Here is a 27,937-nt window from a genome sequence, read left to right as displayed (position 1 = left end):
GCTGTGGGAAGGAGCTTGTTCAGGGCTGCAGTGCCTTCACTGATCACTGCACCACAGACCTTCACCACTGACTGACTGGATCCTGCAGGAGTAAAACAGTTTAACCATGAAGCTCTGCGGACTTGTTCATTTTTTAGCAACTCTTGCTCTCATCAGTGGAACACCTTTCCAGTATAACATGTTCCAGGGCAGCGCGTATTCTGGCGCCGACTCACGCCAGAGGAACAAGTGAGTAGTGGATGTCCAGAGTTTATATCATGGGTGCATGTCAATTTAAAAAAAAAAAAAATGTCCTTGGTTTGATTTGCCCCTCTTCTGTGCGTAAACTTGAGCGTGCGGTCACTTTCAGGGGGAGTAATTTTTGATTTTGTGCAGAAACTGGTGCGCCTACGTTGTGCACAAGAACGTGAGCTGCGCCGTGGTTGGAGGCACGGAGAGCTTCATGCAGCCGGAGGTGTTGCCGTGTCCCCCGGAGCTGCCAAACTGTGCGCCACAAGTGATGTAAGTTCCCAGAAGTGCGGGGCGGCGGGTGGAGGGCCGATGGTCTTTACTCCTATTAATATTTTTTAACAACATTAGATGAAACTGTTGCTTCTTACTGTACAGTGTGTGCTTTTTGATATTTAAAGGGGCATTATGTAGTTTTGGAGAATACATTCAATTCATAATATTTACAATGTTAATGAGGTCAGAAATATTCCATCTTTTCCATAACTGAATAAACAAGCTGCTCTCAGAGGACAATAAAATCCAAACCACTGTCTGAAGCTAGATAGCTGGCAGGGTCCGCCACATGTAAACAAAGGAAAACCGTATGAAATTGTCTTGTTCTTTAAAGTCAGTTTGTTTATTCAGTCTTGCAAACAGAAAGAGTTTGTGTATTTTGTTTGTTTAGGCATTAAAAAAAATTAGTCATAGAAGATCTTTCTCTTCTGGTTTAAATTTCTTGCCCAAAACTACAGAGTGCATCTTTAAGGCAACAACCCAACAAAGGTGAAAACCCCTAACAAATTGCCTTTTAGTGAATCTGCATCATTAATTCACAATGAAATTACATTGATTTGTCCTTTGAAGTGTTGTAAAAAAAAAAAAAAAAAAAAAAAAGTACCCAAAAGTCATACCCAAGTTACAATAAATATTTTTGTTTTATAATATCACCTTGGGAAAAGTGAAAGTTATCTGTATGAATAGTACTTGATGTTTGATGTTATTAAATTAAAAGCATCAAAAGTACAAGTAAACATATATATACATGTATGTATATACTGTTTACTAAGGATCAACCTAGCATCGGTCTGATTCAGTGTCAATCTTTGTAATAATTTGTAATAATAAGACTGTATAAGCACCATAAGATGCATATTAACATTAGAAAGACTATAGAAGTGTTAATAAAAGCATTATAAACAATATTATTTTTGGATTATAAAATCTTGTTGGATATAAGATTTAACACTGTCCCTGTAACTAACTCAATAAACAGGTTTGTAATGTTTGTTTTTTTTATAAACAATTATAAGAAACTTGAGGCTTTTATAAACGTTCTTACACTTGTATAAACTGTCAACAAGTTTCTTAAACAAGTGCTTAGAAACATCCTCTGACCTAACAAAGACATGTTTATGTTGCTGTTTTTAACAGTTAGATAGTCTTGTAGGGTCTTATTACCTATTAAACAACGCTTATTAAGGACCTCATGACCGTGATATCACAACATATCACAACAGATTTTGACACAACACTGGCACTGCCCATTGAGTGAATGCCCATCCATCAGCAGGGTGCAGTAGTAGAAGAAAAAACAATGCCTCTTCCTGTTTTGGTTGTGCAATGGCAGATGCACTTCCTTTGTGCCGCGATTCGGCCTTTATTTCACCGGGAAAATCCTGACTGATTAGCAGAGGGAAAGTGAGGCATATAACCAATTTTTATGTGGAGAAAGACGATTTCAGATAGCCATTACACTGTGCAATCAGTATTTACTCAAGAATGTTAAGTAGAACCTAAAAAAGCTGTTAATTGCCAGTTTATTATGCTCTTAATATGCAAAACGGTTTTTTTTTTTCTTAAAGCATCTTAAAAATATGACATCTGTGTTGAATCTTTATGAATGGTAAACATGGGCTGACTTTGTTTTGCTTCAGTGTTCATTGAGCAACAAAAACACACGAGATGCAATTAATCATCGAGTGGACGGGCCATGTGGGCCAACAGTGTCCTCATAGGAGTAGAAGTGGTCTTAAAACCGCTTCCTGCCAACTGTGTGATTAATTAATTGTGAATGTGTCAGTCAACAAACAGACTCTATTGTCGAGAGAGGAAATGCTGCACAAAGTCTTACATTAAGTCATTTTTGGGTTTAATGCTTACAGATATCAGACCCACTTCAGGCCGATGTATAAGATTGCTTACAAGACTGTAACAGAGCTGGCATGGAGGTGCTGCCCGGGGTACCAGGGCTACGATTGCATGGAGGTGAAAGACATGAAGCAAATCCAAGTGGAACGTTTGCCTCGAGTTCCTTCTGCCTCTGGACACAATCCAGTCCAACAAGGTGAAAAGCCGAGGAAATGTAGCATGAAAATATGTGAAACAAAATTAAACAAGTACGAGTAAAAACATTTATATTTCTGTGTACCAACCCTCCTTCTGTTCTCAGCTCCTGAAGAGCGGACAGCAGGCCAGAGGAACCATCCATGGGACGGGGAGCGGCATTTCGGAGGTGCGACAGGTCACAGGACGCCACATGGTCGTGACGGATATCAAAACTCCCAACACCTGGAGGAGGAGGTGCAGCGACTGTCCCAGATGGTCCTCGACATGCAGGCGAGAATGACGGACATGTCCTCAAACCTGAGACTGGAATTCCAGGAGGATGCCAGTAAAATGCTGGTTACTCTGCTGAACAATGTCGGACAACCTGTCAGTGCGAGGGGCGCGGAGACCGAAACTGTTCAGGTGCAGGACTTCTCGTTTGAGCTCCCGGCGATGCCGATTGATGAGGTCATGAACAAGATCAGTCAGGTCTCAGACGATTTAGAGACCAAGGGCAACACTCTGAATGACCTGCTGGGTCGCGTCGAACGTCATGATGGACAAATCCATCTGCTAATGGAGGCCTCCCAGAACCATCTGTCCACACCCCCTCCTCCTCCTCCCCCTCCTCCTCCAGCCAATGACCTGCGAGGCTACCTGGACGAGAAGATCAGCGCCTTGAGAGAGGAGTTAATGGAGGGCATGGACATCAAACTGGCAGACCTGAAGAACTCGTGCGATTATAAAATCATGTCCGTTCAGGAAAATTGTGAGGGACAGGAAGCCAACTACCTCAGCTTGGCCGAGCTCATGGACTCAAAGGAAACAGACCTTCGCAACGAGATCCAAGACCTTAAGAACAAGCTGGTTGATACAGGAAAGGAACAGGTATGTGACTCTGTTCTTGCTTGTGTGGAGAACCTTGAGATCCATTGGAACTCGTCTGAGAAGACTTCTGTGGTGGAGAAGCTGAAGATGGAGCAAGCAGAGGCCATCAAAGACCTGAGGGAGACTCTGGAGGACAAGCTGGCCTCCATGGAAGACAGACTGAACACCCAGTTTGTAGATACAAGCACCAACTCTCCGTCTGGTGGTCAGCCTGACACTCAGAGAGTCTTTAACTCCTTGAAGGACTCTGTTCGAGCTCTAGAGGATCGATTTGATGTCTTGGATCGACTCTGCTCGAAGGCTAATGTGACTGTTGTAGGAAACCTTCAACGGGACTTCCAGAGCTGCAGAGCAGCTATAGATGCCATGGAGACTCATCTCGATACCCAGGGGCAGTTCTTCAACGACAGCACAAGCATTGAGAACGTACACAGTGAGTTGAGCAATCTGAAAGACCGTGTGGACTCACTTTCAGATATTGTCCACCAGCAGTCTCAGAGTCCCAACGCTACCTCGGGTCAGGTTAAAACAGCAGCTGAGCAAGAGGCCAAAGACCTTCTGGAGCTCCACAGGACTCAGCATCAGGAGCTGAGGAACCGACTCGAAGAGCTGCGCCGGGAGGTAAAAGCCGAGGCCGACCGCTGCAGGGAGCAAACAGAAGATGTCGGGAAGGAGATCACCAACATAGACAGCCGCATCGTCAGCATGGAGAGTTTATGCAGCAAGCTGGACCCGGTCGCCAGCAGCCTTCAGAGGATCAAAGAGGGCCTGAACAAACACGTTACCGCATTGTGGACTTGTGTCAACCACCTGAACGGTACAGTTGGAGCTCATGCAAGAAACATTGGAGAACTGAGGGGAACCTGTCAGAACCTCCAGAACCTCATCTCTAACGGAGACCTGCAGGTGCTGACGAACAACAATCCCGGGAAGACAGGTAAGCTGTAGGTAGGAACTGGCCATAATATGATAGTCCAAGGCGATATCACAATACACCGATATATATTTTGCGATCTCCTTAAATGCACTTCAGAAATGCTGGGACGGGGCAACCAAATCACATATCCCAAAACTCTTAGGCCACATCACAATAAAGGTCCTGAGACACCAGGTTGACTGTCGGCTGTTGGGGCCCTCAGTGAGCATCTGTGGCTCTGGTTATTGCGGTGTGTCCTGCTCTGTTGGCCACGTGCGACCCTTGTCGGAGGCTTTTTGGCCAATTGAGCACGTAGAATTGGTGTTTGACTCTGATTGTCAGGTAAGCTGTGAAAAGAGAAACGGAAAAAGAAAGGGAAAGGTCTTTTTTCGGAAGACATTTGGGGTTTGGTATCTTACTTCGAGATACGGGGGCGGGAATCTGACCACCGACCCTCCAATTGGTGAGCCCCAAAGTGATGAGACAATGTATCCTGCAAGCCCTACTTTATATGTAACTTCAGGCCACTAATCAGCAAAAATTCTCTCTACCAATAGTTTCCAGGCTCATGTCAGACTGAATCTGACACATTACCCAGAGAAATTTCAACAGTTGAAGCTGAGTTAGTGATCAAATCGCTGTAACATTTCCCAACCTTTTAGATCATTGCTTGGACCGGAGTCTGTTAGTGTATCACAGGTTGGCTGTGTTGTTGGACAGGCCGCAATATTGGAGTGTGAGTGTGAGTGTGTGAGAGAGAGGAAGTTTCTTTTAACCATGTTCTCAGTTAAAGCAGGCAGGGCTGATTGAAGACACATGCTTCACTTAATAGACCCCACTTGTGTTGAGCAATGCCTTGGCATTAAGAAATATTGCTCATGCAGCTTTTTTGTGCATCCAAGTTTGCTTCCAAGAGTGTGTTTGTCCATGAACTCGACACGTGTTTCTACATCAAGGGGATTGTGTTCACCTACTGTACTTTAATATTACGTGGATTTTTTCGCTATTTGTTTAGCCTCAGGGCTGGATATTATTGTGTCGCTGTAAGCATATTTGAGAGCATAGATTTTCATATCGGTGCATATGTTGCATACCTCTCGTATGAGCCTGTTCCTTAATGGTGCCTGTGAGACCGAGCTGGACTTGTCCGGCTCCCACAGTCAGAACTAGAAGTACGCCCATAGCGTTTACGAGCCGAGTCTCTTCCTCTGGGACCGGCTAGTTTTCAGTCGCGGGTTTATGGGGCAGGTGATACGGCAGCACATGATCCACTCCCGAATCTCATGGGAGGTTAGCTGGAATAAAACAGTCCTGGTTCCAGTCCAAGTCAGACCAGAGGTTTGTTTTCTGAGTCACCGGTAGTTCTGAGATGCCAGTTTTCTCATTGTTTGCCAAATTCTGAATCAGAGATGGCTGGGAAAACGTTGCCACTCCACCCCACGACTGTTGTCATAACGTGGAGGTTAATTCATCATGCTGTCACTCGGAGGTTTTTGCAAGAGGGAGCGCGATTATTCATGATTTCCACTCGCGCTCAGTGATGTTACCAGGGACCATTGTGACAAGTGGCTCTTTGGCTCTCTGTTTGTCTTTGCCCTGCCAGCTGCCTCATCTTGTTTTCTCCCTGCACGCTTATCTGAAGAGACTGGAAAAAGCAGTTCATCACGGAGAGATTTCTGCACAAAGCTTATCAGTGATCCACTCGAGGGCGTCTTTATTCCAGAGCCCAGCGCTTTTCGGTGTGTTTAGATTAGGTGCTACTGGATCGACGTTCGTATCTTTGTTTCCTCACACCCTGTTCGGTCCCATCTGCAGTTTTTTCTCACATTTTTGAAAGTGTTCACGGCTGAGCTCCTTTCCTGTTGAAATAAACAGAGCTGCACTCGGTCCCACGGGCCGTTTGTCAATGTGTTTACCATGATGTCACGCCGGTTGTGAACCTTAAATAAGAGGGTCAGTAAGGAGACGAAGGAAGATGCAATTTGGCAGTCTTTAAGTGATTTTTTGTCGCTTTCGCTGCATACTGATCGTGACGTTCTTTCTTTGACTGGTTACAGCTTGTTGACACAAAAATGAAAGAAATACATAAGCCGTTGATAATTTGCTTTAAAAAATAATTTCTTCAATCAACAGCGGGACACATTTTTCCAGTGTTACAGCTGCTCAAACTTGAGAACATTTTTAGAAGGACAAGGATAGAAGGACCGAAAGGATTTTTTCGACCAGGAATACTCCGACTGAGATACGAAGTCTCTTTTAAAAGAAAGTCCTGGCTGAGACAGCAGCATCGAAAGTTTCACAAAAAGAGAAAACAACACAGTTAAAACAAACAACATAATATTTTGCATAAAAGAAACAAGCAACAAATTACAAAAAAAACAAAGAATTTACCAGTGTTCAGTAGCAGGATATGATATATGACATGATATCTACATACGTGGAGCGATACACTAAGAAGTGCACTCCTCAGTGTGCATATATAACTTGTATATGTTTCCTAATCCCTCTCTACTTGTATTAAAGCCCATCCTTCTCCTTGTGTTTGACAAAGTGGCCTCCTCCAACTTACAACAGCCTCCAAGAGCTCTGTGATGAGGATGCTCCGAGATAAGAAACATACTTTCCTGCTTCTGACAATTCCTCAGTGGTGAAGCTGGCGGGTCAGCGACCTGCGAGAGATAAGGCAGTTTGTAAGGTGACACGGTCTGCTCAGTGGTCGAGCTCAGTGATAACCCTCGTGAACCGAAAACAAGACGGAACCCGACAGAACGCCCTCGAGAACAATGCAGCCTGTAGTGTCCGGCGGCTCCCGACAGGGGAGGTGTTAGATTCTCTGACGCAAGAGGCTGGCCGTATCGACTCCCAGATGTATTCAGAGGCCGGTGTGTTTTTGGCTGACGGTGACTCATTAAGTCAACATGCACCACATTGAGATGCAGTCATTATGATGTGGTACGTAATGCTGGAAGTGGCCTTTTTCTTGTGACAGAAGGGGGGCTGTTGCATCCTCCAAATCTGTGGTCGACAGCGGATCCATTTGTTGACGGCTCACCTCTTTCATCGCGACAAACACTCTGGCATACGCGCACACATCCTGAGTTTGCCTCCGAAATCAAAGTCGACTCACTGGAGCACATACCTGACTTTATATGAGCAGCGACCAGTCGAGCACATGTGCACATACGCAGACTTTTTTTTTTTTTGTTACCCCCTGTGCTGTTTAACGGTCACACACCGGCTCCCCTCCACATGTTGAGTTTAACAGGCAGACTTTTTCTCTCTCTGGCCCTCTATAGTAAATTACCCTTTTTCCCCAGGGTGAGGTGACAAGCTGTCTGGTGATTGAGCATGTGGCCGTGCCTCGGTATGCTGCTGGTATGCCTTTTATGTGCTGGTGCTCCTTTTCGGGACAGCAGAGGGTAACAGCGACTATGTGCCCCCCGGCCAGAAGGGCTGATCTGTTGATAAAGTCAGCGCTGGTTCTCAGGAATGCAGCAGCTGTACATGTAGTCAGAGCCGATCGTTCTTGTGATGGCAGATGTGTCAGCGGTCTGTCATTGTCTCTGTTTATGTGCTTAATGACGGGTTCAGGTGATCGCTCGCTAGCTGTTAATGAGGGTCAGCAGTAGCACAATATAAACATAAACATGATATTGTGTTTCTGTTTGTGGAAATCAAAGTGAAGAAGTGGAAATACAGCACAGGATGTGATTGGATGTCTTTCATCCTAGGTTTGTTTTTGTTGTCAGCCATTTCAAAAGTGAAACAGGCTGAAATATTGGGTTGGTCATTTTCCTCTGATGTCACACTCAGGGTTCGAGAGGCAAATGTCGTACTGTGCTATTGTGTTCCAGGTTTCAAGTTCCAGATTCTTATCTTATCACCACTTCCGGATTGATCAGCAATTGAAAACATGATGATAGTGAAAATACAGAGGTACATCGAGCTATGCGTCAAGATAGAACAACATATCTGTTACCAAATATGTTGTTTTACCTTTGAATACCGCCTGATGCCCTTCTGGATTTTCACCTATCGTCTTTTTAGTTGCTGATTATTTGGGATGCGGTGAAATTATATAAATGTGTCCGAGTTCCGACATTTATATTTACTCATACCTTGAACACAACACATCTGCGCTTCCCAGCCTGAGCATGAAGTCAGGCAGTGTGGAATCATGGGAGTTGAGAATTGATGCGGCTCGGGCAGTAAAGTTCACAGACGAGGTGAATGTCACGTTTGCCAACTTCCTTCCTCGTTCTCTGACGAATCATCGGATGTTTACCCAGCCTCGGGCGACCAAATGAAACACACCAACACCTTGAATGCAATTAGACTCGGCTTAGTTGTTGGTAAGTCCACAACTCAACAAAATCTGAAAAGACGGTCTAGTTCTCTTCAGACTTTTTAAATGCAGAAATGTTACATATTTTGCCTTTAATGTGCAAATTGAAAATCCAACACGAGCTGCTTCAAATTAGCCGGACACACATCTCTCCTGTGATGTTGACAGTGAGGTCAAAACACTTCATCATATCTGTCGTAACACTGACATGGTTGCTCGATGAGTCAGTCGGTCAGAATAAATCCCGTAAACCCTGAATCTTTACTTCCCTGAAATCATCAGATCAACCTGTTGTTCCTTCATTAACGTGATTCTTTTCACTTGACTTGCCCTCCACTCTTTCTCCCCTGCTGGTCCTTGTACGACACCCTGTAACGGCCTTGACCCCGGTTTGAGAATCACAACGCTACACTCAGCTGGCGCCGGGAGATTTAAGAGTCACGGTGTAAACCAGCTGCTCTGTTAACACATCTGACCTCAGAACATCTGGTCTCTCGCTGACCTGCTGCCTCAGCCCCATCACTCAACGCCTTATCTTGTCGTCTGCAGGTGTTCAGGTTCCTGTGGAGGACGCAGGACTTCCTCAGGGTTCAACTAAGACCCTTCCAGTGCCGATGGGTCCCGTTGATTCCTCCCTCCCGCAGCCGCCTGTGTTGGAGACCGGAGAGGCGGGACCCCCCGGCAGGATGATCCCGTCCAAGCTGCCCAAGGGGACGGACGGCAGCATGAAGCCCGTTCAGGGTTTCGCTGGAGCTCCGGGTGAGACCCACCGACACGTACCTGATCTCTCCTCTTTCCTATCATTGTCTCTCGTGTCTCATCTTCCTGTTTTACTTCACAGCGTCCCCCAACAGCAAGTTTACTGACACACCAAAGTCCAGCACGCCCCTCACCTCAGGTAAATACTCCTGTAGCTTTATTCTACTGTGTCACAGCCGAGTCTGTCAACAGAGGATCAAACTAACTGTCTTTTTGGTCGACAGATGTGAACCTGCCTCACAGACCGTCACCACACAAACCCGACCAGGCCGCAGGTTAAAGTTTGTTCATCGTACAGTTTCCTGCCTCTGTTAACATAATCTGTGCTGGTGCGTGATGTTTTCTGTCCTGTGCTCAGGTGAGAAGATGTCGTTCTCAGCTGGTCTGACTCTGCCGCTGTCCGAGGGAGACATGGGAATCATTCGGTTCAACAAGGTGCTGGTCAACGATGGAGGACACTATGACGCTCACACAGGTGACTGTGAAGTTGTTTAGGCTGTTAAATGTATGAAAAATCGGAACAATGCCCGACACGACTGACTAGAAACCTGGCCAAACGATCCGGCCATAGAACAAGATAGAGTTAGTCTGTGGATAGTTGATGGGAATTGAGATATTCATTCTCGATTTAAGTGGTGGTCCTTGTGTGTATTAAGAGATCTCTCTGTGTCTTCAGGTATCTTCACAGCTCCCACCGACGGGCGCTACCTGCTGACGGCTGTACTCACGGCCCAGCGAGGCGAGAAGGTCGAGGCTGTCCTCTCCGTTTCCAATCGCAGCGTCCAGAAATTGGACTCCATGGGCTTCCTGTCGGGAGCGGCATCACCGCCGTCACATGGTCAGTGTAACTGCAGCAGCTCGACGTCGCTGAGCCTGGTTCTGCCACTGAGAAGAGGAGATCGAGTAGGACTCGTCCAGACGGCCGGGAAGCTCGCCGCCTCTGCCTCCTCTGAGATCCTGTCGTCTTTCAGCGCCGTGCTGCTCTACCCCAGCCCATCCAAACGGTAGCCCCGACACTTTAAAAGACACTCGACAGTATATATAAGGCAAAGACACTTTTCTGTAAGTGGAGCACAGTGTTCAGTATTGAGAATACACAATACAGTCTCCAAATTATATGTGAGATTCTACAATAAGTACTAATATATATATATATATAGTGTGTTTTTACTGCAATGATTTTATATTTCCTCATGGAGTTTTGTCTTTGACCTAGATCTTACAAATACAAACAGTATGTTGCTCTGACATTTAAATGTTGTTTATCTGAACAGAGTATTTACCCTGTACGGACACCACCCAGTATTTCTTTCTTGTACTCATGTTAATGAACTGTTTGTGCCAAAATCTGATTTCAAGTTGATCTGATTGGCTGCCGATAGCCGAAATCAGTTTGTTTTTCCTCACATCTTACAGCTCATACCAGTTTACATAAACTCACACTCCTCTTGTTGGTGCTAAAATTGTCAATAATATTGAAAATGAGCTTTGATTGTTCTCTGAAATGTTTTTTTTTATTATTAAAGCATCATCCAACAATTGATTTTACAGTTCATCACTACAATACATTCAGTAAACACACAGTTTATGTACAGTAGGTTTCTACAGCTTTAACACGCTAGAAAATGACTTTAAATAATTTATGTCTTCAGAGCTCAACTCTCACACTAACGGACAGAAAGGCGATCAAACAGCTGAATGTATTTATCAAACACATCATCCAGAACGTACTTTGTGCAAACGTTGTTACATCACGATGTAAACAACAGTCTACAGAAAGAACCTGAAGCAGCAGAACTACGAGAATGTTGTGTGTTTACTTCACACAGAGTTTATCACTTTCATAGAAAGAATTACATCTCTCTGTCAGTCGTCACTGAGCAGAATAAAAACAAAACAGACTTAACGTTAATATACTGCAGTTTTCACAATGGCAGAAGTCTGGTGAAAACATCCGCGAAGATGATTCAAAATTCATCAAAAATAGTTTCAACTGTAGTTCTAACTACATTTTTCTTTTGGAAAAATACTTAATACCGAATAAGAGCATTATCTGCTGTTCTAATAGTCCTTTTTTTTAATTGACTATGAGCCGAATCAGTTTTCTTTTTTCAAGCATACTGTGATAGTGCAAATTCCTGAAGCTTCAGAGCAAATACGTAAAGATGTTACATTTCTACAGCTGAAATAAGACCCTTTAAGTATGAATAAGGCCTTAAAAGAATGAAAACAAAGCAGCTATAAATATTAACTTGTACTTTTCACAACGGCTCTCAAGGCAGGGAGTGAAGGCTGTGTTCAGAATCGCATTCCAACGTGCTGCACAAGAAGAACTTGTGGACAAGACTAGCAAGAATATCTGTGCATGTCCGCTTACAGGACACACGCAACGTCCCAAAATGCATTGCATCTTTTCTTTGAAGTTAAATGGCAGCTGCGTCCATCATGCCACACTCTCCACTACATTTTGGCAAAATTACTGGAGTCATTGTGTATAAATGTATAAATAAATACATTCACTTAAATGTATTTATGTAATTTATCAGCAATTGGATAAAAAACACTGATTCTGATGATGGGAAAAATGTTGAATGTTAGATCAGACACTCAGCCAGGGCAATTATCAGTCTACATAGTTTACAGTCCAAACATGTAAATATGTGTGTTATTTACTTTTGCTCATTAAATATTGGATACTTTTACTCAAGTACTATTCCTATGGGTCACTTTCACTTTGAACTTAGAATGTAGGAGCAAAATGGACGCAAGTTGTTTTGCATTTTATCGCTCAGAGTGTTCAAACATCACGCTGACAGCTGTCTCCAGTATTTGAGTTACAAAGTTCTCTAAGGAAACGATACTATGAAGTCCAGCTTTCGTCCAGCATGTTTCAGCGTCACATGATGTAAACTTGGCAACTTGTGTAGCAAAATCTTCGTCTTCTCGGACTTTTTAAGTTGTTGTTCTGACTTGAGAGGGCATTCACGTTAATGTTTGCATTGTTACATACTGATGAGCATGTAGTAGTCAGTGTGTTAGTGTGTGATTCTGAACACAGCTGCTGTCGGTGGCCAGTTTAAGCTCAGTTATAGCGAATCCACTCCCTGAATAAGTGCTCAGGCAAAATCTTCTCATAACAGACGGCAAGAACAACAACTGATATGTCACACATTTGGCTCTCCTTCGTGCCAGAAGCTGACAGAGCCTTCGAACACACCTCATAATAACACCAAAACTAGTCTGCAAGTGCATGAAGGGAATGAGCCTTAACTGTGAAGACATGGAATACAGTAATATCCCAAACTTTTCCACTAAAGAAGAACGTGGCTCGCAGATTTTACAAAGACTTCTCAGTATGAAGTCAGTGCAAACAGTTAGTTCTGCTGATTTCAAGTATTGAACCATTAATACGAGTTAAAGCAGCTCCTCGAAGCACACCTCAGCGATGGGCTGTCTCCAGTAACAGAAGGAGCTGAACTCGGGGCAGCTGAAGGTGGCGTTGTGTTGTGAACTCCGCAAGGGGAAAACGTGCTCCACCAGCTCGCTCAGCCGGCTGTATCTGTCAAATAAAAACCAGCCATGATGGGAACAATAAACGTTTGTCTGAGCGACCAGAACAATGACTCCAGTGATGGTTCGGTACTCACGATGTTTTATTGCCTTTGGCCTGCTCCAGGATTAACTCTCCTTTGGGATTCACTGTAAATATCCGGCACACAGGCACACCCACTTGCTTGTAGGCAAACACGTCCTGAAACAGAAGACAGGGAGGATCATGTCAGTGTAATGGAGGCTAAACAACAGTGGGACTAAACATTATACTACTGTTGTAAGTAAATCCCAGATTTTTAATAAAACATAATCTGTTATGTACATTTAAAGTGATACATAAACAAAGATGATTTACTAAACACTTACACTTGCTCTGTTTCCAAACGCTGCGTAGAAAGGATTTTTGTTTGGGAAAAACAAGTTCTTGATGTCTGTGAGACATTCGATCTTGAACTTCTCAGGCTTCTTCTCAATGATCTCTCTGACAAGAGAAAGAAACGATTACAGACTCAATCTCTGACCTTCTGCTGCTGCTGCTGGAGTTTCCTACCCTAATGAAATTAAGCTGTTTTTCTCCACAAGTACTTTCAACATAGTACCCTTAAAACACTACATTACCCGCGGTAACTGGATCTAAACGCAAGATCTGTTTTGTGTTTCCACTCTGGACAGTACTCTGAAAAGCAGGTGTGGTTGTTGCTGCCTGGCTTCGGCCACTCGAGAAGCTGTCGAATTTATTAACTGACACACTATGTCTAAGGTTAGCAATTTGTATATGATGTACAGTACAGGTCACAGACGAATGTATCATTTATAACCATTTATAGAGTCAATGACGATCCTGAATTACGATAAAATAGGTTACTTAATTCAGCAAACAGTAAATGTATAAAGAGAAAAGAGAAAATCAGTCTTTAGTTGCTAGACAGAGCAGGGATTACGTGACAAATAGTGGCCAAGAGTAACTAAGTACATTTTCTCAAGTACAAACTTTAAGGTACTTTATTTGAGGATTTTCTTCACATGCCTCTTTCTACTTCCACTCCACAAAATTATAGAGTGAAATATTGTGCTATTTAAAATTTTTGCACACAAATCATATAAAAATGTCCAGAAGAACTGAAATGAGTCACCTAACGGAAAATGAGTCAGCCATTATTTGTACTGTTTTTCCTGCAAAAACGAATCTCTGACAATAGACATGTCTCCACTGATCTGATGAGCAGGGCTCTCGTTCATTAAAAATATTCTTAGATTCAAGCTTTATTTCAGCCTTAAGATCATTTCCAACATTGTGCTCACATTCAATCATTAAAAGATGCTGAGTATAAAAAACGTAGCTTGAGCTGCTTCTCAGAATATTATTTGTGACTTACGCATCTGTGATCAATGAATCTCAAATCAACTTAAGCTGATGGCACCTGCTGCTGTTTCCTCTCATGTAATGCAGCACAAATCAGGATTTATTGGAAAAAATCACAGTGACTGCAGCTGAGATCAAAGCCAGGCAGCATGTGTTGTTCAGTGGACTAAAAAGCTACATGATCGACAGGAAAATCACTTCAGTCAAGTCTATTCTTTGCTTAGAAATAGGTCATTTCCACGTCATAGTAACCTCTATAAATGACTTCTTACACGTGGGATTACTGCTTCACTCTTACTTACGATCAAAACTAATCATTAGTCTTTTTCTAAATGAGGACCCAGTAATGAAAAGCAGAAACGCTGATGCCAGAGATCCACTATACAGATGATTTCTCACCTGTGGAAGGCAGAGAAGAGGCTGCTGGGAGACAGCATGAGGGGTCCCTGAGGCAGCAGAGTCCCTCTGTCGTTCACCCAGTGCAGATATCCTCGGGTCATGTCGGCCATGCCGATGGCTCGGGCCGAACAGTACAGGAACTTGTAACCATTCCTGCAGCAGGCAGATATTTATTCATAGATTAAATTCTTCCACTTCACTGTCTGACATTTGTACTCTGACAGAAGGAAACTCGTCGCCTGTGTCTTACTCGTGCACTGAGTGGTAAAGTTTAGCGATTCCCTGGTGAGTCCAGTCTTTCCCGAGCTGAGGCAGAATCTGACCAAACACATCAGACCTGTGGGAAGAAAATTCTTTATCACACTTCTCATTTGAAATATTGTGCCTGAGATTGGAAGATTTGACTTTTGTTGCTGTCTAAGAATAAAGACAACATAATCATCAGTAGGCGGATATTTAGAGGTTTTCATACTTGGTGATGGTGCCATCGATGTCAGAGATGATGACCTTGTCGTCCCAGTTCCACAGGTAGATGGTGCCCTCGCAGCGACACGTCCCCTGATACTGGGTGGTTATGCTGAAGGTGACATCATTAGGCCCCTCTCTCAGCTTCAGACTGGCCTGAAGGACAGGAAATGAGAGCAGTTTAAAAGAATAGCCACTTCTTTCTAACGTCATATCCTCAAATGTTTTCCTTTCTCAAACTGGTAGTTCTCAGCACCAACCGAAGCAGACTCACTTGAGGCAAAACTTGCTTTGTTCTCTTTTGCTGCAAAAGGTTTTATTCGATGTTTTCACATGTGCAGTCAGACAATGTGTCCGTTTGTTTTAAGGTCTAAAGTGACCATGGCATGTGAAAATAAATACTTTCTAATTGTTTGACAATAAAGTATCGTTGAGATTCTATGTCTACATGTATCGCTATCCAGCGAGAACCTATAATTGTTACAGCTTATATTTACAAGTCTGTGTAACTTTCTCTGTCACTCGTTTATGTTAATGTGTTTCTGTGTCCCGTCTTCATGTACTTCATCTAGATAGCATCGACTACTGCTGGAATAAAAGAGACATATACAGTCAACCTTCTTCATTGGGCTTCAGTACACATAATCAGAAAAACAGCTTCTGCCTTTGCCTAAATTTAGTCTCACTGGCAGTGTCAGTGATCTTACTATCTGGTCAGACGACAGGCGGAGGGACTTCTTGTAGGAGTGACACGGCGCCGGGGCCGGGCCTTCTGTCTGCACATGCTCAGTGGGGGTCAGAGCAGGTGCCACAGTGTTCAGCTCTTTAGTCTCGTCGTCGCTGGACCACTCGACTGCTTTCTGCCTGTAGGAGGGGAAAACAATGTCTAGATAAGCAGATGAGAGCAAACTTGGCCTGTGATGAAGACAGAGAAGTGTGTCATGTTTAAATATGCACAATAATGAGACAATGCACTGACATAAATACAGATTTATAGTAGATAATGTGATTCAGGCACAACTGCAGAATCATTTAGAGCCACCAGAGGGCAGCAGACCTCCTCGTCTGTCTGTACAGTAACTCTGTTCAGATATGCAGCATGTCTTTGTTTCTACTTCATACAAAAACTGGATGCATCTTTAATAATCTCCAGCTAGAACTAGAATCAGCCTTGTTTAGAGCATCTTCCTCCTCGTTTCTTGATGATGAGTTTCTGAGTCATAAATCATCTGCACTGCTCGCTGACTAACATGCTAATCCTGCCTCTGTGGGACATGTTTACCCAACGCTGTGACTGTACAGTTGTGAGGACGCCAGAGCTTTGTTGCTGACTCACTGTGTTTCTGGGGCCGGGTGGAGGGCAGGGCTGTCTCTGGTCAGAGACTCCTGCCTCTCTAACTTGGTCTCTGATGATAACTGAAGAGAGAAAGAGACATTAGCAACCTTTTAAGAGAAACAACCAGAGTTTAAAACCAATGATGGGTTAAATTTGTGATAAAAGGCTCTTTCATAAGCTTAAAAGTCTTTAAATAATAATGCAAAACATTGTCGTAATGGTTTCTGATGCATTTGGGCAACCTGTTCCTCATTTGTTTAAACTCATTTACAATGCAAAGCTCCTCAAACAGCTTAGGATTCCCACTGTAAACACACAGATGAAGCAGTGACTTTCCCTAAGAGCCTTTGGCTTACCTGCTTCACGCTGCTCTTTCTCCAGAACCACCAGCGTCCAGACTTTTTAGGCATCTTCTCCTTCACCCAGGCCTCCTCTGTAGCCTGTCATTTACATAAATTATTCACGTGTGAACAGACATGATGTGAAATCAGACAGTATGCTGTGAGGCACATTAGACTGAGAGCATACCTTTGGTAAGTTCTTCTGGAAAGCCTGCATGCAGAGTATCAACGGAGCTGCCAGCGTCCAGTTGTAATACCTGGTGGAAAAAGCTTTGTTTTAAGATGTGATGTGTGATGAGCGTCCCCCCATTTACTGACTAGATTAGAAGGTAAGACGACTCACCTGTTTGAAATTCTAACCACCAAATTGGGATTGTCGATGATTGCTGGATTCTCTGCAAAGTCATTGTAGGTGATGATGTGCTCCATGAATTTATCTGGGATGAAAAAAACCTTAGTAAATGTACGTAATTACATTCAATCTTTGGGAAAAATGAGGATTACAACAAAGAAATATGAAAATTTAAGACATAAATGTGTAAATACAGGTAAAAATGTGTCACAGGTACAGAGCAGTGAAATGATTCAAGAAGCAATACATTGTTTTTTAAATAACAGTTAACAGTTTCTGCTCAAAATCTCCTTTCCATCCTGCATTTTGTTTTAAATAATAAAGACTACTGCTTTTCAAGACAAACCTATGAGGAAACCTGTTTTGTCAGTGTTGCAGAAGCTAACAGAGATTTCTGTGTACCTTTAGAGATCTCTGAGTTCTCTCCAACACCTCCACACAGCGACAGGGTGACGTCAGGGAGGTCGCCAGCAGAGTCGGACAGACATTCAGTGCCGCTGTCTGCTGCCGCGCTGCCCACAGACTGAGGAGACTGAGATCCAGAGCGCCTCCCCATCTCCACCCAGTGTTTAGGAACCTGCTCAGACTCACTGGAGACACACGGACAGACAGTCCAGTTTCACACACAGTCGTGACAATAGCTGCAGCCATTTTCACTTCATTTGTCTAGGTTCTGTTTCCAGGTGGGGCGGGGTATCAAAACTCAATATTGTGGCTACATTCAAAGGTTGTCACCACCTGAACATATACTCATACATAGTTAAATAATCCTGAATGAGGTGACATGACTCCATCTGCTGGGCTTTGTACCTTTTTGGGAAGTACCGAGCAACAACGTCCGGTTCAAGTGCATTCAGGTCGTCCAGGTAAATATCTTCAGGGCCCTGATGTTGGCTCCTCTTCCTCACACCTTTGTGAAAGCAGCAGAAGAGATTACTGTAATTTTACTCCGAAATCTTTTCACTTCCTTTAAACTGATGCATGTGAACGCAGACACTGAACACTGAACTCAGGCCCACATGGAAACCACATCCTTCCTGTTCACATCACTTACGTCGAGCTGAGTTTACTATCAAAGAATCTGGAGTTTTCTTTCCAAAGCAAACTCAGAATAATGGAGCTAATAAAATCATTATACGTTTTTGTACAATTTTCATGTCAAATAAGCAGATGGAATTCAAGTTTTACATCCATTTAAAACTCACTTGAATCTATTTTTCTATTTTCTTTAAGGGACAGTAGTCTAAAATGTTCCCTCGTGAGATTCAGTGTACTCATTTAATGACAGTATTCTTATATAGCAGCTCTGGATGTGGTTCTGTACCACCTTCTGACGCTTGTCATAAATATGTTATCATGAGATATTGGCATTCCTCAAATGTCTTGTTTTTTCCACAACCAAAATATTTAAAGTTCACCGTTATCAGCTATGGCACTCAATCATGGCCAGAGCAATTTTTGCAGAACATTATGATGTCACAATTAAGTTTTGGACCTTTTGGAAATAAATTGTCGTAGTTTTGTCATTTTATCCTCTTAGACATTTGCATAAAAGAATTGTCAGAATTTAACTGTTGTCCAAAAGTTGTGTTTTGTGAGGTCCTGAAAACATCCTGCCTTCGGGCACATCTATCACCGGGGCAGAGGCATAACAAATACTGTAATTTCCTTCAGTGATGAACACAATACACAGAAACTATAAAAACACATTTTCAGAGTTATAAAGAAAGTCATGTTACTTCTCCTCTTGCTGGGGGAGTCGCTGCCTTTAACTCCCGCAGAGTCTCCAGTCTCGTTACTGCCTCCACTGGCAGCGGAGCCGCTGTCCCTGCGACTAGGAGGCGAAGACGTCCACCGAGCCTTGTGCACCGCTTTTGCAACCAGTTCAGATTTCGAGGGATGGGGCTCAGAGGAAAAGCTCCTGGATAGTAAATTTGAAAGTTCTGGCTCAAGCTTGATAATGTCTGTATTATTTGACGACACTTCAGGGGGTTGTGGTTTGTGACTGTGCTGATCAACTTTGATGGTCCGAGGTTCTGGTTTAATAATGCTGCAAACAGGATCTGTGGTTCTCTGTCCTTCCCTCGACTCTTCCTCCATGGCTTCTGTGCTCAAGATAACCCTGAAATGTGTGTTCTCAGAGGGAGTGATGGTCAATGTCTTTGACTCTGATTTGTCCTTTTTGTTGACCTGGTTACAAGAAAGAACAGAACAAGGCAGGCTTGGAAAATATTCCCACAAATCTTCATTGTTTCAAAGACCAAAGTTTAGATCAGATTCTAGCAGCCTCACCCTGGTGGACTCTGGAAACTCTCCCCAGGTCCACTGCATGTGGGACTCGGCCCTGAGCATGCTCTCTGCAGGCTTCACCATCAGCTCGGAGTCACTCTTGGGCGACATGGGCTCGGACATCTCCCTGCTGTAAACAAACACATTTCCACTGAGTCAGCTGTAACAACTTGTGGGAGTGATTTGTTTTACTCGGCTTTGACTCGGTTTTGATGAACTGGATGGAAATTGTGTCTCATCGTTTCTCTGCGTTTGTGTAAATATTTGACAGGACAGAGTGGAGCGGCCGTACGTAGTGCAAGGGGACCAGTCTCCATCGGAGAAAGGGTAGCTGTCCCATTCGAGGGCGGTGAGGGGGGAGTGTTGCCTGTGGTCCATGTTGTCCTTTATCAAGGAGAGTGAAGATGTTCTAAAGACAGGAAACAATTAAATCAACAACTTTTACACCAATCAATGCATAAAAACGCAGCTTTTAAACTGAACATATTAACTGACCGTCCATGTTGCGTGTTCTGCTCCTCGTCTGAACTGAGCTCACACAGCTCCAGCTCCCCGCCTGCAGATGTGGTTTGCTCCTCCTTGCGTGGCTCGGCTTTGTGCTTCCTCCTGCGTCTCTTCCTCTTCTTGCCGGCAGTGTTGGAGCAGGTCTGCAGGTTTCCAGAGGACGGGTCGTCTTGACTCAGAGGCTGACTGTTGTCCACCGCTGGTCCCACACATCTGGGCTCTCTGCTCCTGAATAAAGCCTCTTCTGTGGGGATGGGCGAGGTCACCAGGTGGGCTGGGACTATCTCCTGTGTTGAGATAAAAAAAAAATCATGTTTATTTATTCATATTTGGCTTGTTTTGCTTATTTCAGCGTAGGACACAACTGCACAAATTTTTATTGCAATCCATCCAGTAATTTCTGAGACACTAACAGACTGACAGTGCCACTCCTACCAGCATGACTGAAAAGAAAACCAAGTCCACGTCCAAGAAATGTTGGATGTTGTTATATTGGTAACTGAGTGCTATTAGTAAATAAGTTCAGCTGAAATAAACATTAAAATATTTTGCAATTTCAACATCAAGCTCACATTGTGCTTCTCTGTCTCCTGGACAAAAAAGGCCTCTCCATTGTCTCCGAGCTTCATGTGCAGCTCCACAGGCTCCCCATTGATTTCTATGTCAATCTGCAGAGTCAAACAAACAAACAAACACATTTCTGTTAGAATTACTGCAGAGTTCATCACGTTCTCCTCAGATGGTTGCCGGTTTTAGCAGGCATTAATGAGGTTTTTTTAAACCAAAAAAAGCTGCACTTGCTTTTTCTACAATGCGGCTCATTGATGAAAAGAAAACTGTGTCGCAGATCTACCTGAAGAATTAGGCTTAAGTGGGAGAAAAATAGAGAACAGATTGTTCGAAAGCTTGCAGTTTTCACAATACAGCAGAAGTTTCTATCCGTGTATTAACAGTCAGGGTATTTTCGGAACTGCGCTGCCTGAGTGGAATTAGGTTGTTTAAAAGGTCAACAACACAAGTAACCAAACAGGATGTAAGGTATGTGAAGAGTTATCAGTAATGAACCAAAAATCTGCTAAAATTGTCTGCAAGAAGCTGATGTCTAATGAGAGGCTAAGAGGTCACAATCTGGTTTTATTCTGTTTTTTCCTGCTTTTGATGATTCACATCTTGACTGAAAGTGAAAGTGTAGACTGTTTCCTGTACTGTCAGGCTCTCATGTAAGTCTGTACAGATAAAGGCTTTTCTATAAGACACTTTTTTTTAAAGGGATGAATCTTACCGGGCTGGGAATAAGAGGCTAAATTGAGCTTTAGTCTGTGTAGCCCACCTTAGCAGTCAGCTGACAACTACACAGTGTCTAAAAATAGACAGGAAGGGCGATCTGCTCTGCTGAGAAGCAGAGAGTGGATGGTAATGTTGAGAGAGCTTCAGAGGGAGAGCAGAGAAATCTATCATGCAGCACCATCACAACACACTGAAATGAGCCGCTTCAATCTGCATGCTTATCCCACATTTTACTGCATGTTTTTAAAGCATCAACGCCAGAGCTTTGAAAGCAGGAGGAGTGAAACTTGATATGCTGCCACTGACTTTTGCTTTAGATTTGGAGATGCAAATCATTTTAGTTGCACAGATAATTTGGCGTCATTTCTTGTCACTTGTCAGTTTTACATCTTAGATTTGTATGAAAAACGTCAGCAATTTGTGACATTCATTTTCAAAAGTGTGATAATCTTTTTCCTTTGAGTAATGTGGACACTCACCACTTTCTCCCTGGAGCGCAGCACTCCCAGTTTTCCAAAGCGGACGTGGAAAGGGGAGCACTGGAACGTCCCATCAGGCTGTCGGACCACGATCACGTCGATGCAGCCTGACAGAGTGGCCTGATTGATCCCTTTATATAACTCCTTCACTGTCACCAGCACCTGGCCCGCCAGCTGCCCCACGTAGTTCATGGTGTCCACCTGTCGGCAAAAACACTCTTCATTAATAAGCATAAATGTGAGAACAAAATTCTGCACTTTGAACAAGTTTAACACCAGCAGAATGAAAACCAGCCTCTACTTTCTTTTACTAGGCCAGTGTCCCAATAGCACGGCTCCTGTTGTTCAGAATAGTATGCAAAGGAAATGCATGCTGGTCCCTAAACGCAGCGGCTCTGTCCCATTTTCCTGAACAGAGTCCTGAGCTGATGGAGACTTAATCAGGCCCTCGAAGGCAGCAACGAGGTTGAGCAGAGCGGACAGTGTGTGTTTCTGTCCCCACAAGGACCACGCTCTCAAACTGACCCGGTTTTGTTCAATACAGCACCAGCTACTCAGGCTATTTTAAGTTTAGGTCACTTCTTTATTAGTGATCATTAAAAACAAGTATGTCTTTTGGATCTTTGAATGTCATACATACATCGTTCTGTCCAACTTATAATGCATTTGTGGCAGTAATAAGGTGAATGTAATGAAATAACCGTTTTGATAATAAATCAAAGACGTCTAGATGTTGTATTGATGAGATATCTACTGATGTTAGCATGCTACACAGCTAGCCCCAGCCCTGAAAACCTCTTTCTCCCAGAGCTCCAAAGCTCCTGTACTGTCAGTGCAAACACCAGCACCCCCCTGGTTGTCTGGCGAACTGCACGGCTAACTGAGCTAACAAGCTAACAGTAACTACAGACTTGATGTATAAAAACAAAACAATTAGCAGTGATTCTGCTGATAGGCAGCCTTTATCTGTTGGAAGTACAAATTCAAGGTTCAGCTTGATTAAACAACATCTTTTCACCCGTGTGTCAACCAGAAAATGAAAATAAAGTTTTATACATGCTGCTACTGCGATCACTGATATAAACAATTACCTGTGTGTTTCAGTGTTCAGGACAAAGTTTTACGCTGACTGAATCAGAGCTGAATACCAGCTGGATGGACTCTGAAACCATTCAGGCTCTTAAACCGGCAGCCTCTGCACCAACTGAACTCTTAATACACTTAACTGATGGCAAAGGGAAATACAGTCTAAATATAACTATCTGATGGGAATGACTTCAATAATATAGCTGTGATGAATACATTCAGCATACCAGGAACTAAACAACAGAAGTCATGACCTGACTCACATACAGTATCTCTCTGATAATGAACTGTATCATGTGACAAACAGTGTGGCACTAAAACTCTACTGACAATATAAAATACATCGAGCTATAGGGTGATAGAAACCATGAGATGATTTAGATTTGTTTGCAGATTAACTTAAACTGACATTTTTGTCATTCTGTCTATGTCAAGTGTTCATTGCCTTCAGTGTATTTTGTTGTTGTATTTGCAATGGTGGCCCAGTTGACAGCTTTTTGGTAATATTTGATTGAACTTTTTTGCTTTATAAAGAAAAATATAATTAATTCATTGGACTTTCGGGCTCCAATAACAGAAGTTACATGTAAACAGGCGATATCAAGTCAGTGACTTGTATTTGTAGGTCAATAACAAAAGTATTGTGAAAAGCATAATTCCATCACAAAATAAAATTATATATACTGTGATTTATTCTTCTGATTATCCACTAGATCATTGTACCCATTGTCCAATATCTCTAATAGGAAGGTGGTTAGAAGAAGACTGGGTTAAAAAGCTGGGTCAGGATTACAGTTAAAACCGTGGTATGGATGAAGTCATTACCAGAGTCGAAGTCAGTAAGACTATCGAAATAAAGTCCATCATTACATGTCATTAGAGTTTAATGAGAGCCACAATAAAGAAAACTCATTTACTCTGCATATTCAAATTAAAGTCTAACGGAGACCCCAACTCACCAGAGTCCAGGGGGACTTCGGGTGCAGCTGCCGGTCCTGCAGCTGCTCTCCAGGAAACCTCTGTAAAAGCTCCTCCATGTCACCCCAACAGGACTGAGCTGAGCGAAGGCCTGCTCAGCCACCCTGCTCCTGCTCTGTGCCATGCACCACAGCTTCTGAGACCCGTCTAACACGACTGGAGGAAAATTACCCCAAGCCTGAACCATAAAACGCTTACATAAGCTCCCTGAGCACCGGCCCCCTGTCACCACCAACCTGAGCTCAAAAAGTCTTTTGAGAAACAGCTTGAGGGGAAATTTTAATCTATCAATTATTTGTTTGACTAGGCCACATAAATAATTTACTCTCAAACGTGAAAAACAATGACAAAGGCACACACAAGCTGCATTTTAGTGTGTTAAGGGTACAGCCCATCATTCTGACATGCTAATATGTCTAAGAATGCTATAGTACGTTAACATTAATCTCGGCTGAGGTGCATCTGAAGCTAACAGGCAGCGATTATGAAATGAAATAAATGTACACAGTTGGTGGAGCGACATGAAAAGTCAGTCATCAGGATTCATCCTCTAGAAAACCATGAATGTATCTACCAAACTCTGAGAGTCTGCAGCCATGTTAGCAGCTCTGCTAACTGCCAACAATCAATCACAAAGACAATGCCAATATGCTGATGATAAGCAGATAAATGTTTAGCATGTTCATCGCTGAAATGTAGCCAGTTAGCATGCTAAAGTTTGCTAATTAGCACTAAAGTAAGTATAGCTGCCAAGGATTTTTACTCAAAACCACAAATGGCAGTTAAATTGTTAGGATACATCTTCTGGTGACTTTAATTTTTTGTGCCAATCCATCAAGTATGTTGGGATACTTTAGTGGATACAGTCACTTTGGCCTTCTGGTGGTTCTAGAGCAAAGGTCAGGAGATCATCAAAGTCAGTGGGCTTCATCCTCTGGGGGCTTTTTGCCAACCAGTCAAGTACATTGGGATATTTTACTAGATACAGTCAGTGAAATGTTTGGCTTGCTGGTGGTGCGAGATGAAGAGATATGGGATCACTTCATCCTTCTGGCTTCATCTGCTGGAGTCCACGAATGTCTGAACTTAATGACAATCCATTCAATAGCTGTCAAGATATTTCAGTCTGGACCGAAGTAGTGGACAAGGACCAACACCCACATTGCTATTAAGTAATTGAGTCTTAGCTGTAACTGACTGATAACTTGTTAAACTAACCAAACATTATTCCAGTCTGCTGAGCACCAGTTGATAATAGTATCACACTGTGTTCCTACAATGCGCTGTGGCTTCCCCCCCCCCCCCCCCCCCCCCCCGAGTGAACCACATTGTAGAGTGAAACTGCACTGCTCATTTAATGGACAAAGCAGAAGTGTCTAGATGAGAGTCATCGGGCCCGATAGCAACGCTGCATAACCAGAACTCTCCAGTGAGCTGACTACAAACTGTCTACATGAACTACACACCGTACCAAATTTAGCAAGAGCTTTGACTCCCACAGCACTTCATATAGCACGGCTCTGCCACAGCACTTGAATAAAGATGTAGTGGTACGATGTTCTGCACAGTTTGTCTCTGTGGGCTTGATATAAACTGAAACTAAAGTTAGTTTTTCTCCCTGATCAATTCTAATGTTCATGTATACAACAGAGGTGGGAAGTAACAAGGTACATTTACTTAAGTTCTGTACTTCAGTACACATTTTTATTTTTAAAAAAGATGCATACCTCCAACTTCAGAGTAAAAGCTATTTGGTTTGTATTATCTGCTCTATATATCAGATATAGTTTCACCGATATTTCCAATCCCGATTCCGAATGCCAGCCCTCACTAACAACGGCCAATATTGAGGTCAGCAAAATTATCGGGCTTATATACATTTATTAATAAGTCGTTTAGATATGTACAAAAAGTCACAACTGATGAATTGATTTATTGTTTCAGCTCTAGTTTAAAAAGGCAGCAAAAGAAAGCTCCAGCTGATGTAGACCAGTCTCTTGAGTTAAGTTTGTTTATTCAACTATTGTCTCCAAGGTCAAGACAAAGCAAAAGAAAGAAAGACATTTGAAAACTGAAAGTATACTTCAAAATGGATATGTAGTTTTGCTTTCTCTTCATTCAAAAAGACTAAAACTTAAAAGCTTTACAGCCTCCCATTAAAACAACAATCTACACGTCTCACAGTGCAAATATAGTCAAGCTGTCCAACCTCCTAAAGCTTTGTTTTTTAGGTCCCGATTGTCCTACATAACAAAATGCCCCAGTGCTTCATGACACAACACCAGCACAACCAGGTCTCATCCGCGACACACTGAGGGGACCTTAAGAGGTGTTAATCCTGTTTACAAGCTTAGTACAAATCTAGCTTTCCCTGTCTCGGCACGTTTGTCCTGCTCATTTACGTCCAACTGTCCAACGTGATCCTGCATCAGCCAATTGTTGTTTGGACCACCGTTACGTCGCTGAGTCTGCAGCTTTTTACTGCAACAACCACAAACTGTATTTCTGACAAATACAATACAACAATGTTTTAGACTATGCAATGCATGTTGTACTTTACAGTTATTTACTGTTACTGTTATAAAACCCAACATTATTCCCATTTGAGGAGCTCAAATCAGGTGTGGTTGGCATTTTATCTTGAAAAATGACAGTTCTTAAAAAGACCTTAATATGTGTAGATGATGTTATCTCTAAGGAAACAAATATATTATGAGAAATTCTCCAGATTTACTAGTCAATCAGCTATATAGCTGACTTTAAGAAGGAAAAACAGCAAGAAATACAGAGTTACAATAGCCTAAATCTCAGGAAAATTGATATACAACACAGTACACAGATCTATCTCACAATAGGGTTCCTTATCTCTGTTTGACAGGATGTGGTTTAACACAATTAAATGATAAATCCTGCAAACAATTAGCCATCGGTTGTGAACAATACAATAAAAACAAATCCAACCACCGCACACAGTTCGTGATATCGCCAAAAAGTGAATTAAAATCTGTTCAAATGCACCTGTAGGTGATGTGAAGTCTTCAGGTACAGCAAAGCAGTTTCGCCATTAAACCCATGAGGCGTTTAGGGACCCATGGAGAGGGGTTTAATATGACATCATGGACATTACTGTGCGAAACTTGAATTTTATAAAGCAACAACATGTCGTAGGCTCCAGTAGTTAATGCGAGGCTTGTATATAACAACATATATTTATATTCTAAAACGTCAGAAGCGATAAACACGAGTTACAAACAAGCCGCTAACTTCAACGTCTCCTCCGGAAGGTTTTTAACGACTCCCCTGCCGGTGTGTTCACGGCACAGAGGAGCGACATTAACCAGCAGTGACACACATCCCCGTTTATTTCGTATTCATCTACAGGTGTTTAATGAGGATACGGAGGAGAATAGCTGAGGAAACCATCCTACCTGCCGGAGTAGAGGCTGACCCGCAGGCAGTCCCACCTTCAGTCGGCTTCCTCCGCCGGCAGCTCGTCGACTCTGAACTGAAGCCGACAACACCACGTGACCCCGCAGCGCCCAGGCTGCACGTGATGAACGCGGGAGGACACATGATGAGGTTAATTATTGAGGTTAATTATTACATATTTATTAGGGGGGCTCGGGATTTTCCACCAGCATCACTCTCTAAAATACAGCCATCAACAATATGCTCAGTGCTGAGAATAAAAGGTCTCATGGGATGTTTACAACATTTATATAATACTTTGTGTCATACATCATGCTGGATTATTATCAATTAAAGGTGCAATATGTAACAATTAAAGGAAATTATCTACAGAATTTAAGAATAGAAGTAACATCTTGACGTTGTGACATCTATGTATTATTATTATTATTATTATTATTGTTATAATGTTGCATATATGTTTACATGGCCTGTCCCAGTCAACAATCCCCCAGTGCTTCAAGGTCCCAGTCCAGACTGCTAACTGCACCGCTAACTGAGATAACCTGCCTACAACAGCTACAGTTAGCAGCAGTTAGCGGTTAGCCTAGCATTACACTGGCCCCTATTGATGGAAACCATGAATTTGACAGGT

At 42.9% G+C, this 27,937-nt stretch overlaps 2 protein-coding genes across 4 annotated transcripts; one reads left to right on the top strand and one right to left on the bottom strand.

Moving 5' to 3' along the window:
* Nucleotides 1-62: 62 nt before the first annotated feature.
* On the top strand, nt 63-10,984 carry emilin2b (elastin microfibril interfacer 2b). The gene is made up of 9 exons (XM_030398791.1): nt 63-228; nt 376-501; nt 2,373-2,554; nt 2,660-4,360; nt 9,234-9,443; nt 9,526-9,582; nt 9,668-9,718; nt 9,802-9,918; nt 10,120-10,984. The coding sequence occupies exons 1-9, from the start codon at nt 107-109 to the stop codon at nt 10,449-10,451; spliced, it is 2,898 nt and encodes a 965-aa protein (XP_030254651.1). The 5' UTR covers nt 63-106; the 3' UTR covers nt 10,452-10,984.
* Nucleotides 10,936-27,413, bottom strand: LOC115570308 (phosphatidate phosphatase LPIN2). 3 transcript variants are annotated; one of them, XM_030398795.1, is made up of 20 exons: nt 27,303-27,413; nt 21,811-22,011; nt 20,617-20,712; nt 20,036-20,331; nt 19,833-19,949; nt 19,544-19,670; nt 18,991-19,441; nt 18,062-18,161; nt 17,654-17,841; nt 17,243-17,336; nt 17,087-17,156; nt 16,915-16,998; nt 16,559-16,638; nt 15,930-16,086; nt 15,230-15,378; nt 15,008-15,094; nt 14,758-14,910; nt 13,362-13,476; nt 13,091-13,194; nt 10,936-13,002 (listed from the first exon to the last, which is right to left on the bottom strand). In XM_030398795.1, exons 2-20 carry the CDS (start codon nt 22,000-22,002, stop codon nt 12,858-12,860), a joined length of 2,805 nt encoding a protein of 934 aa, XP_030254655.1. In that variant the 5' UTR covers nt 22,003-22,011; nt 27,303-27,413; the 3' UTR covers nt 10,936-12,857. The 3 variants fall into 3 exon arrangements, with proteins under 3 accessions (XP_030254655.1, XP_030254653.1, XP_030254652.1); XM_030398793.1 differs by lacking the exon at nt 27,303-27,413 and adding an exon at nt 23,856-24,041 and having other exon boundaries at nt 10,936-12,996; XM_030398792.1 differs by lacking the exon at nt 27,303-27,413 and adding an exon at nt 23,856-24,039.
* Nucleotides 27,414-27,937: the final 524 nt, after the last annotated feature.

Source organism: Sparus aurata, chromosome 19, assembly GCF_900880675.1.
Source record: "Sparus aurata chromosome 19, fSpaAur1.1, whole genome shotgun sequence".
NCBI lineage: Eukaryota > Metazoa > Chordata > Actinopteri > Spariformes > Sparidae > Sparus > Sparus aurata.
The sequence above is the reverse complement of the archived record's forward strand: the minus strand, read 5'-3'. Positions and strand labels throughout refer to the sequence as shown.

What these genes read in the sequence shown, in the direction of transcription:
- emilin2b (XM_030398791.1), top strand. Translation starts at nt 107, where the DNA reads ATGAAGCTCTGCGGACTTGTTCATTTTTTAGCAACTCTTGCTCTCATC. An exon ending in GGGTTTCGCTGGAGCTCCGG is followed by an intron (nt 9,444 to 9,525) that starts GTGAGACCCACC and finishes TTTACTTCACAG; the next exon opens with CGTCCCCCAACAGCAAGTTT. An exon ending in CAGCACGCCCCTCACCTCAG is followed by an intron (nt 9,583 to 9,667) that starts GTAAATACTCCT and finishes TTTGGTCGACAG; the next exon opens with ATGTGAACCTGCCTCACAGA.
- LOC115570308 (XM_030398792.1), bottom strand. Translation starts at nt 23,933, where the DNA reads ATGGAGGAGCTTTTACAGAGGTTTCCTGGAGAGCAGCTGCAGGACCGG. An exon ending in CAGAACACGCAACATGGACG is followed by an intron (nt 19,950 to 20,035) that starts GTCAGTTAATAT and finishes TCCTGTCTTTAG; the next exon opens with AACATCTTCACTCTCCTTGA. An exon ending in CACCCGGCCCCAGAAACACA is followed by an intron (nt 16,087 to 16,558) that starts GTGAGTCAGCAA and finishes CCCCTCCTACAG; the next exon opens with GCAGAAAGCAGTCGAGTGGT.